The sequence below is a fragment of the Thermobia domestica genome, chromosome 7, assembly GCF_964235325.1.
Source record: "Thermobia domestica chromosome 7, izTheDome1.hap1.1, whole genome shotgun sequence".
Lineage (NCBI taxonomy): Eukaryota > Metazoa > Arthropoda > Insecta > Zygentoma > Lepismatidae > Thermobia > Thermobia domestica.
Genome location: NC_137460.1, coordinates 161,581,045 through 161,592,919, shown reverse-complemented (window position 1 = coordinate 161,592,919; position 11,875 = coordinate 161,581,045). Strand labels below are relative to the sequence as shown.

Below are 11,875 nucleotides of genomic sequence, written 5' to 3'. Positions count from 1 at the left end.
GTCTTGTAGAAATATATGAAAGTGAAGCGCTATATATTACGATTCTTATTAACACTTTACGTTCATATACAGTAAGGGTATTATTTATTTTGCCATTTTTCCTTTCACTATCCTACTAAGGGATGAGGGTTCATAAGGGTTTTTTTGGCTCTAAAAATCTCTAAACATTGAAATGAGTACTAGTACAATTCTAACTACCCGTGTTAAATATAAAACGTACCTACGTAATGATACCATAAATATTTGTTTCATGCTATTCATATTTACGTTTATTTTAGTCCCAAAATCGAGTTGTTTTTTGCAAAAATTCGTATATAATGGACATTTCCTTTTTGACTAAAGGTTGTAATTTAAAGACACCATCGTGTAGAACTAGTCTTCAATATACCAGATATTAAAAATCTCAGAAAAATATTTCGTCGTTACGGAGATATAATGATTCAAACAATGGAAAAATGAGCTGCTTACGTCACGGCAATACAGAAAAGGATTTTGGCGTGATGTCATAGGTCCGTAAGCGCGCTGTGAGTGGCATTGGAAGCTTCAGGGACTTTTTTCATATTGAAGTTTCTCACTGCAAACTACAAATAAATTTAGTAGAATAGTGAACGGAAGAATGGCAAAATAAGTAATACACTTACTGTATATAAACGTAAAGTGTTAATAAAACCTATTTTTCTAGCTTGAAATACATTAATAGTAATGTGTAATGTTCTATCATTACAAATATTTTAGATACTTATACACTTAAGGCGGATTACTTTACTATTATATTACCCCCAAAACATTACAGCCTAAGCACTAGATCAGTTCATGCGCAGATCGAGAATATCTAGGCCATCATATATCTTTCCTTTATTTTGAAGATTTGTTAATTTCCATGCTATTATGCTACGGCTCCAAATAAGCACTTTATGCACCAAAAAGCTCTTAATCCCTTGAAAAATATTAATATTCTATTACATGCTTTCATTTTTCTATTTACTCTACATATTAGCAATCGGTCACCCCATACCATTACTACAACTATTCTTATCTTAATGCTACAAGAATCGTATTATATAGCGCTTTATTTCATATATTTCTAGAAGAAAAATGCTTTTGTGGTCACCGCGGTGGTTTGAAGCTGAAGGAAGCTCTAGCGAATAGATGCAGACAGATGGTTAGGCTGCCGAAAGACCATCATAAACAAGATATGTGCTCGAGAATTTTTCTCCTGACCTAGGCGCCGGTTCTCAAACTTAGGCACCATAATAATAAAATTTCATACATGGACCTTCATAATTTTATTTTTGATTTGACTTATTTGTGAGCCAGTCTCCTATTTCCAATCGGATTGACTAACTGGCGTCCAGGATTTTTCGAGCCTGAACAGGAGGAATATTGACAGAAATTCATTGTGTTACGTATGTTGTTACTTTACAACTTCAGCTTTTTCTTTTCAATAACCTCACACGAAATAGTGTTCTAAGTATACAATCATAAGTTTATTTATATTCTTCTTCCCTTCAGATAGGCCAGTATCCCCGGGAGGCTGCCCCCCCTAAGTTTTTACTGCTCCCCTAAACTTTTCAAGGTAGGCTGGCAAATAAACCATAATATGGTGATGAACTATAAATGGTTGGATTAACCCCCCTAACTTCTACAGGCCCCCGCTACATTTTTGGGGTGGCTACAAGCCTGCTCTCAGCTCTGAGATGATTAATGTTTGGTATATGGTAGTACATTTGCAAAAGTATATCGTGAAAGTATTCTGTTTTGTGTTCTGAGGTCCACAAGTAAAAAAAATCATACATAAAAGCAAACGTTTTAAGCGTTCGGCCTTTGTTAAGTTTCGTCCAGTGGATTGACTACTCTTATATTGTTTTACTCACTGGAATAGAATATTGTGTTCATTACTCGTCATGACATAAATCACAAACATTCATTATCAAAGGACACAGTGGATCAATAGCGAAGTGCTCGCCTCTAGTGTGAGTGGTACCTGGTTCGAATTCAAGCCATATGAATTTGTGATGAACAACATTGTGTCCGTGGGTTTTCTCGCGATTCAGACGTTTCCTCCCACATGACCATTCCGCCGATACTTTTATAATCACTCACTCTCATTAATCAATCATCCGTTCTCCCTTTGACTATAGGACATATTCGTGGAACATAAAAGTAGAAACTTCATTTTATTTTATTCAGTAATAAGATACTATAACTAGTTTGTTATTATTACTGATAATTTGTTGGTTTAAATGTAAACTCATGTGCTCGAAACACTTCAGCCAATTTGAAAATGTTCACATGGACTAATATAAACAATTTACGAGTATGTTGCATTTCTAAACAAAACGACAATAAGCGCGAAGATATGATGAAATCATATTGCTAATGTGTAAAGTAGTTCAATAATAGCACTGGTAAATTATCAAAATAGTCATGAACATAATTATCATCGTGAGTTTTTGCGTCCTTGTGTTGAACTCAATAGAGAATTTAGATTGCTTTTATTTAGAGAATTTTTTTCATGTATTAATTTCCTTGGGCTTCCCCCTGAGCGCATAACTATCGAATCCAGGATGAAGTTGCATATAATAAATAAGCACTCTACTATCAAATAACTATGCTTTTATATTGTTGATTTTTTCCCTTAAGGATGAATAAAATTCGCTTCGTAAAGTCGGTCGGTGATGGAAACATGAGGGAGCAATCCTGGGGGGCCCATGGGGCCCGGCCCCCACAAAACTCCTGTGGACCCTCTATTGTATTTGTGAATATACAATATTTGGCATAATTTGAGTGCAATTTGTCTTAAAATCTTTATATATATATATATATATATATATATATATATATATATATATATATATATATATATATATATATATATATATATATAAAATATGTGTGTGTTTGTTTATATACCACACCCATCATCAACGGAACAATCGGTTGTTTATATGCCACACCTATATCTAAAGGATTAAAAGGGATTTCCGTATAAACTTACCAAATTTCATGTCTCTACCGAGAGTTTCGGAAATATGGACATTTTATTATAATAATTGACACGCCCAAGTCAACCCTTTCCCGTCAAATTTTGAAAAATTCTTCTTTAGGGTTACTTTACGTCACCAACCGTACGCTTCCCACGTCCGTAACATATCTATAATCTTAAGGGATTTCGAAATACGGCCATTTGATTAGCACAATTGCAACCGCCATCCTTTTTCTTCCCTTGTAACAGAAACATCATTAAACGCTGAAACACGTCTCTAACCCAAGGGCGCCGATCCTGGGCCCCTTATTGTATTTATGAATATACAATATTTGGCATAATTTGAGTGCAGTTTGTCTTAAAATCCTCATATATATATATCTTCTGCATCTGAATGCCTCCCCCCAAATTTACAGAGAAATCGGCGCCCTTGCTCTAACATGTCTACTCTTTTCGAGATGTGGCTATGTTAATATAACAATTACAACCCTCACCTTTTACTCTCCCTTTCAAGTAAATATATATATATATATATATATATATATATATATATATATATAAAATTAAAAAGCAATGTACAAATTTTCATGCCCCTAACCTTAAGGGATTTTGAGATATGGCCATCTTATTTTAACAGTTGCAACCCCTACTTCTTCCCCCTCCTGTCTAGGTCAAATAAGAATCTAACTGAAAAACGTGTATAATTATTTAAAATGAGAAGTCTATGTATCAAATTTCATCTCTCTAACATTCAGATATTGCGAGATATAGGCATTTTAACATAACAGTTGCCAAATCCCCACCGAATTTCCAAAAAAATTTCTGTAGTGGGATCTTACATTAGAAATTCTATGCCCTGTCTAAATTTCAAGTTTCTAGCTTAATCGGTTTGACCTGGGAGTTGATCATTCATTCATTTATTCAGTCAGTCAGTCAAGACTTCTGAGAAATTTGTGCATAGTGTTTGTTAATCTCGCTCTTTGAGCAAAGCTGAATGTACTAGATATCGCAAAAAATATGAAAAGATACCAGCATCTTTTGCAGTACCAAGATAAACAGTTATGGTTACGCATATATATTTTCTTAGGTCCTCGGTTCGATTCCTGGTGCGAGATTTGTTGATTGCTTCGTTGGATTGAAGCTTAGCCTTTCTTTCAGAAGGAAAACTGTATGAGACGCAGACCTGCAGCTTAACGTGGAGTCCTTACTACAGAAGCTTTCACAGGGAATCGAACCCAGGTATGCCAACTGTATAGCCACAAGGGAGCTCTAATTCGTAGTGGAAATCAATATTACGGTGGTTCAAATTCCAGTTTAAACTGTAAATCTACTTACCATATCCACGGTGCCATCAAGAGACGCTAAACTTCAGTAAACAAATAAAAAAGTAAGGTCCATACTCTACTGATAACTCTGGATTGTTTTTAAACCTTATTCAAGAGTTGGCTACTCGATGTTTACCTTAACCAAATGACTAAATACTGGTTTTACTTAAAGGAATTTTATTCTTTTAAATTGTTTTTGAAGTTTACATTTGAATTTTGTAATATTAGTCTTCATGTACTTCAGTGAGTAGTTAAGTACTCCAAATGAAGAGAACTTAAATCTCCGGCAACTTCGTCGCAATAATCTTATCTTAGAAGCAGTACACCCACAAAATCTCCCTCCTTTCAAAGAAAAGCAGGAAAGAGGGAGACTGACACACAATAGTCGCCAAAATGAAGATACTTTGATACACGCGTGCACATAATATTTTATGTAGACCCTAAATCAAAAATGGTTTACACACATTGCATAACATTAACTCCAGTATATATATATATAGTATAGACTATAGTGTTTATTATAAATGCATTAAATACTATAGTGTATGAGTGAGGCCGCGGTGGCTCAGTGGTAGAGCGTTCACCTCTGGTGCTTGGGGTACCGGGTTCGATCCCAGCTCCCGCCAAGTAAACTTTGTGGTGGACAAACACCGTGTGCGTGGGTTTTCTCGGGGTTCTCCCGTTTCCTCCCACTTTCTTCATTCCACCTTTTCATTCATTACCGGGTCTCATTATCACCGTCTCCTTTAGCCTAACCGGCATAATCGTGGGACGTAAAACTTAAAGATTTCATTTAATTTTTTATAGTGTATGAGTAAACAAATGTCTATAAATTAAAGAAGTCCTGAGTGAGTGAGTGATCAACACCCAGGCCAGGACTCTTAAGCTAGAAACTTGAAATTGGGACCAGGACAGGATTTGTCATGTAGGATTCCGCTAAGGGAGGATTTTTGGAAATTCAGGGGGTAAGAGAGAGAAAAAAAGAGGGATGCAAATTATCGTAAAATGTCCATATCTCGCATTATCTGAAGGTCAGAGACATAAAATTGTTATTTAAAATAATTCGACAGGTTTTATGGTATTTGACCTAAAAGGAAAGACAGGGGCAAGAAGGAATAAGGGGTGCGATTACAATTTTTATAAGATGTCCATATCTCGAAATCTCTTAAGGACTGAGATGCAGTTTCCTCAAATTCGGTATTTGGACTTCTCATTCAAAATAATTAATATGTTTAACCGTTCTTTGAGATTTGCCCTAGAAGAGAAGGAAAAAGGGTACGAGGTTACGAATGTTATAGTTGGATGACCATATCTCGAAATTTGTTAAAGGTGGAGACATGAAATTTGATATTTAGATTTTTCATTTAAAATAATAATAATAATAATAATAATAATAATAATAATAATAATAATAATAATAATAATAATAATAATAATAATAAAAAACGTGTTTCAGCATTGTCTGATATTTCTCATACAAGGGAAGAAAAACAGGGCAAAAAGAGTTGGGTTTGCTATTGTTCAAATAAGATTGCCATATCTCTAAGTCCTTTAAGGTTAGATCATGAAAAATTGGTATTTAGGCTTTTAATTTAAAATAATTAAAGACATCTTTCAATGTTTCCCTTAGAAGGAAAGAAAAAGGCGTTAAGAAAAAAAAAGAGTTGGGGTTGCAAGTGTTAAAATAACATGGCCATATCTCGAAATTACTTGAGAGTAGAGACATGTTAATTAAAGATGTGTTTTAGGTTTTTCTGATGTTTCGCTAAGAAGGGAAGAAAAAGTGAGGGTTACAATTGTTGTAATAAAATGGCCATATTTCGAAATCTTTTAAGATTAGATATATATTAGGGATATGAGAGGTGCGAAGCCATAGGCTGAGAAAATGCGGAGGTAAGTGGCGGATCTAGCCAGGGGTCTAGGTCCCCAGTTCTTTGAGTGACTAAAATAATTGAATCTATTATTTATATGTTTTTGAAAATGTATAGTAAACTCATGATGTATCTATCATAATCGAGGGTTCTGGTTGCCCCCTCCCCCAGATTTTATCTTCTAAATCCGCCTCTGGCGAAGCCCTCAGCTAGCCGTAATCTATTCTAATATATTGCGAGTTCGAAGAAGTTACCTTCCTTCGAAAACCCAGGGAGGGACAATTGCCCCTCGCTGCGGGTGTCCATATTTAGAACTTATAGCTACAGAACCCAGTAAAGATATATGGGTATTGGGTTGTATACGGTTTAGGTATCAATTCGTTAACATTATAGGTAAAGTATTTGCGTGCAACTCTTTAAATGTACATATTTGGGTAGACTTTACCCCTGTTTCCCAGGGTCGGAGGGCCGTAATTCGGGCTGGGGCCTCACCCTCAGCTTCGTTTTTTTATATATTAATTTTTAATCTTTATGTAAGTATATCTACAATATAACAAAAAGAACTACGAAATTCGGGCCTACATCAGATGTACTTCACTGAGTATTCTCACAGATATCAGAAAGATAATTGTAAATCTTACTACGTCCAGAAGGCCCCCAATACCTTAGAAGAGTGGTTCTCAAAGTGGGATCCGCGACGCCTAAAAATTGAAATGTGTTGTAATAAAATGGAACTCTCAGCTGTTGTGCAAGAAGTATTTTTAAGATTAAGAAACTGCAGCTGTGGGCAGTATGAGTACAAAACAATAACTATTCATTTCCCGTGCTCAAGGATTTCATCGATTCTTCAGGTGAAAAACTCCCTACTAAAATGCACAAAGCACTTGTAAGATACTTGAGAGCATTAGGTGCAAATTTTTGAGAATATTTCCCTGTCCCATAACCTAATAATGGTGGATTGAAAATCCTTTCAACAATGTAGAAATCCATGACAAACAAGGTATGAATCTCTCTAACACAGAACAAGAACAGATATTGGAACTATCCTGGAACTTCATGGAAAAAAGTTTTCAAAGAAAATGAATTTTGTAGCTTTTAGTTGCGTGTGCGTTATGAGTATGAAGTGTTGTCTAAAAAGGTATTGCAACATTTGATGCGTTTTCCCACCACTTTCTTATGTGAGCAGACCTTTTCTGCCCTTTGCAGTATTAAAAACTTACGTGAAATAGGACATAAGATTGATGGTGACAAAACTTATTCCAGATTTTAATGCAATTACGGAAAAACACAAAGAATTTCATTTCTCACATTAGTGACCCCCCATTTGAGAACTGTTTATCAAGTCGATTAAAAAAAAATAGTCTTGAAAGTTACTGTTATTTTCAATTGAAATTTCGTTCATTAGGAAACAATCATGTATAGGCCTATTTAAAATAAATTACTTATTGCATTATTTCTCTTGATTATTTTCTTGTCAATGATAATTCTAATAAGTATATATATTTTTCATACCATGTGAAATTTCAGATAGCATTGCAAGGGAGTCCGCAAATCAGTTTTCGAATGAACAGGGGTCCGTGTTATCGAAAAGTTTGAGAACCACTGCCTTAGGGGCTCCTTCCCGAAGGTAACTGCGATGTACAACAGAAATAGCATTTAGAAGACATGACACATCCATCATTTTTCGTTATGATAATAATTATAGCCTGAATTTACAATAGAGCAAATAGAATGGGGGCCATTTTCTATATTACAGTAGAATTTATGTTATAAATAGGGCTAGGATAATTACACATTTTGCTACAAGATGTATACGACTCCTATCGGGAGCCCCTAAACTGTTTTTCCAACCGGGTCCTAGTCCGATACTGCTTTTTTTTTTTTTTTTTTTTTTTGTTTCTATAGATGTTCGTAAATATACTTAACATAAATACATACCAAATAGATATTTTTAGTGCCCCTATGTCCTAAGTTGCAAAGTTGCATGCTGTCTGGGCTTGTAGTCCTGGGTTGGATTCTCCATAGGAATACTTGCCTCGTAGTATAAACTCGAATACGGGTTCAGATTACATTTAAGCATTAGGTTCCGTCCCACATAGCCTCGTTGCTAGAAAAGAACATTTAATTTAAAAATATTTAGCCAATCAATTAGTTATTTTTCAGTTAAAAAGAATCTTCAAATGAACGCAATGTAATATTGAACTTCAGTGCGGGATCTGAGGATGTCGATATGAGATTGGGTTGCAATTTATACACATATTACACATTTTGAGATACCGTCGAGAGCCTATTTTACACTGAAGGAAAAGAAAAGTAAACCAAATCCTGTATGATAAGATTATAATTCTGGCATTCCCTGGTTGGAAATCTTTAAAAAAAATGTCAGGATGATCGATACTAGTATTCGAACCCTGAACCTGCCGATTACGAAACGCGACTGCGAATCATTCACGCTAGTGTCAAATTTCCACAATATGTGAAGAAGCTAAAACCGTTTAGTAAGGGTAAATTTTCGTTCATTCCCGTAAATGAATTAATCAGTTAACAACTCTTTAGCGGTACTTGCGGACATAATCAAAAAGAAATCTCTCCGAAATCCTCATGATTAAGTTATATAACATGAATATGTGGAAGATAATTTTTTTTATGGCAAAATACTATTGAAGTATATTGTTTCATATGTACTTGATATTATACCCGTTCCTAGCTTGTTAAGTATACATGTTACGTATTGAAAGACAGCGATTAGCGATATGTATGTACACGAGAAATTCCATTCAACTGGGTATGGTTAGAAACAAAATACATATTACATCTATAAGGAGAAATTTAAGTACATTCGAATAGACAGAAAAAAATGTATCTACGGCATATAATTTTGGCTTTTTTTCATTCTGTCGATAAATTACTTGACAAAAACGGTGTTTGTAGTTATTTAATTATTGATTCAATATCGAACATTATACACCGATGCGAATCAGTGAAATTGAAAAAGTCCGTTCTTTTGCATTCTTCAGTTGTTTTTTTTCATAACTTGTATATATTATTTTTATGTATCATTCATTGTTTGTTTTCAATGAGTGTATCGAGAATAATAATTTCACGAATCCTGTTGAAACGTAAGTAAATGTTGTCGGCATCTCAATGAATTCGCAAAAGTATTTTCGAGTTACATGTGGCAACAGTTGTGAGCTTTAATCAAGAGCCTCTATACCGCTCTTTTTATTTATTTTCTTTTTTTCTGGCGTAGTGTCCCTTGAGAGATGGCGCCAGGTGCTTGAATGGTAGTTTCCCGCCTGACCAGACATCGTGGTGGGGGGCGCCACAAATTGACTACGGGCGCCGGACAGTTCTTTTAGACAGGAGAGGGGAAGAAAGCTGCAGGAGACAGAGGAAGGGGAATGTGGAAAAGCCTGCACATAAGGGACTAAACCTGACAACGTTGCATTCTGTTGTCTGGACAGTAATTTTCTTCTAGCACTGAATCGAGGCGTTCGTTTTCTCTACAAGTCTACGTGCTGAAGGGGACTGACGGAAGCCACTGCCGCGTGGGGCAAAGGCAGAAGAGTAGCTGGCGGCGAAGTGTGGTTTGTTCACGCGTGGGATGAAACAAGTTTTCGAGTAACCAAACCAGACATCCAACCGAGACTGCGTGGGATCTGCGAGAGTCAAAACATGAGTGTGGTTGGTGGGCGGCGAACATTTCCTGTTCACTTCAAACTCCAGGTGTTAGATTCATATAGACAAGATCCTGATTGTCGCGGAAATCAACGGGCAACAGCTAGGAAATACGGAATTCATCGTCGACAAATACAAAAGTGGTTACAAGTTGAAAATACTTTACGAGCATCCATGTGCACTGAGGTTGATAAAGATGGGGCCTTGAACTTAAGTTGTAAGAAAGATACGGAAGTGTGCAGTACCCATGGTAATAAACAAGACTCGAACACACAATTTGCTGCCGCAGATTGTACAAATACTGTAAATGAAAGTTGTATCAGCGAACAAATATACGAAAATACAGTAAAGATTAAACAAGAAATTATTGAAGACAACCCTAGTGTAAGTGCTCCAGATTTGAAAACATTAAGGAATCTTCAAATTGCGAACAATTCCTCGAAAGTTGAAAGTGGTTTTATTAAGCGAAGGTCATTTTCGTTACATTTCAAATTAGAAGTGTTAAATGCTTTTTATAATGATATCTTATGCTGTGGGAATCAACGTGCTACTGCCAGAAAATACGGAATTAATCGCCGCCAAGTTCAAAAGTGGTTGCATCAAGAACTGGAACTTCGTCGTGAAGCCGAATTAACTGGTGATCTTGATCGACAAAGGTTAGGTCGGTGGCTGGAACATGAAGATACAAAATGTGAAGGGGTAGTACCTGCTAACAGGATACGGGATGGGAATTCCGAAAGACCTAGGAGGGAGGTAGTGCAAGCAAACAGTAATGCTAGTACAATTGAACTACATGACGAAGGAAACTCTTCCAGAAAGAGAAAATGTGAAACTTCGATTAAAGCTTGTGAGAAAAAAAAGAGAAGTGCCTATGTTTTGGGGGAAAACCTGTCATGCAAGATGGACAATAATTTGCAAAATGTAAATATGCCACCAGTACAGGAAGTTGCGTTGTGCCTTGTGAAAGTGAAAGATACGAAGGAGAATTCAAATAACAATAATCTCGAAGGAAGGTTGAATTTATCAAAGAAAACCAGTGTAGAACAGTGCAAATATGGAAGTGAAATTAACGTGCCAAATGCATCTACTTTAGAGTCGAAAGATATATTTTTTATGTATAATTCAGCAGTGGTATCAAAAAGACATACGTATCCATTAGAGTTCAAATTAAAAGCTCTGGATGCATATCATAGTGATAAAGAATGCATGGGCAATCAAAGAGCTGTTGCAAAGAAGTTTAAAGTTCACCGTAGACAAATTCAGAAGTGGTTAAAGCAGGAGTCACAGTTACGACATCGTGTCATACTTCAGACAGATTATGCTATGGTGCCACTTTTAATTTGTTCAGATATGTGCTCAAGAGATTTGGAGGAATGCTAACAGTTTCCCAGCGCAGTATTTAATGTTGTACCGAGATTGTGAATCAAGTTTTCCTACATTGCAGATCGTCTTTCTGATTTAATATATTATTGTGTTTTATGAGAGTAAAATTACCACAGTTGTGTCTTTGTAGAGAAGGGGATGTTTAGTCATTCCTAAGTTAATATTTTTATATCTATTTGGGAGTGGAGAAAAAAGGTGCAAATTAAGAATACATTTTTTTTTTTTTTTTGTGAGAGGAAGGAATTTAAAGGTTGAATTATTGGTACTGTTGAAGAATAGCCCGTCATAAAAGTGCTAATGGTAATTTTACGGTTAAAATGAGTAAGTGCATACGATAGAGTATTGTCTAGTTCGAAGCATTTTTTAGTACACTGTAGGAGATCAGTATTTTGTTTACATGTGTAATGTTACTAATATCGAGCCATTACTAGGACTACACTAGGATTAAAATGAGTCAGTGCATATCATATACGTATCTAACCTATTTTCACCGGTGAAATTTTTGCATGATGTGGTTATCTTGTATTTTATGTTTACAAGTATAGAGGTACCACTGTGAAGCCATTACAAGCTTTAACCTATGATTTGCATTACTCTTGTATCGCCGGATCACACGAAAATCGAAAAAAAAA

General features: G+C 35.6%; 1 protein-coding gene across 1 annotated transcript; it reads left to right on the top strand.

Moving 5' to 3' along the window:
- The first annotated feature begins 9,447 nt into the window (after positions 1–9,447).
- brk (transcriptional repressor brinker) lies at positions 9,448–11,564 on the top strand. The gene has a single exon (XM_081765515.1). The coding sequence runs from the start codon at positions 9,858–9,860 to the stop codon at positions 11,238–11,240; it is 1,383 nt and encodes a 460-aa protein (XP_081621641.1). The 5' UTR covers positions 9,448–9,857; the 3' UTR covers positions 11,241–11,564.
- Positions 11,565–11,875: the final 311 nt, after the last annotated feature.

Coding starts and splice junctions, on each gene's coding strand:
- brk (XM_081765515.1), top strand. CDS start 9,858: ATGAGTGTGGTTGGTGGGCGGCGAACATTTCCTGTTCACTTCAAACTC.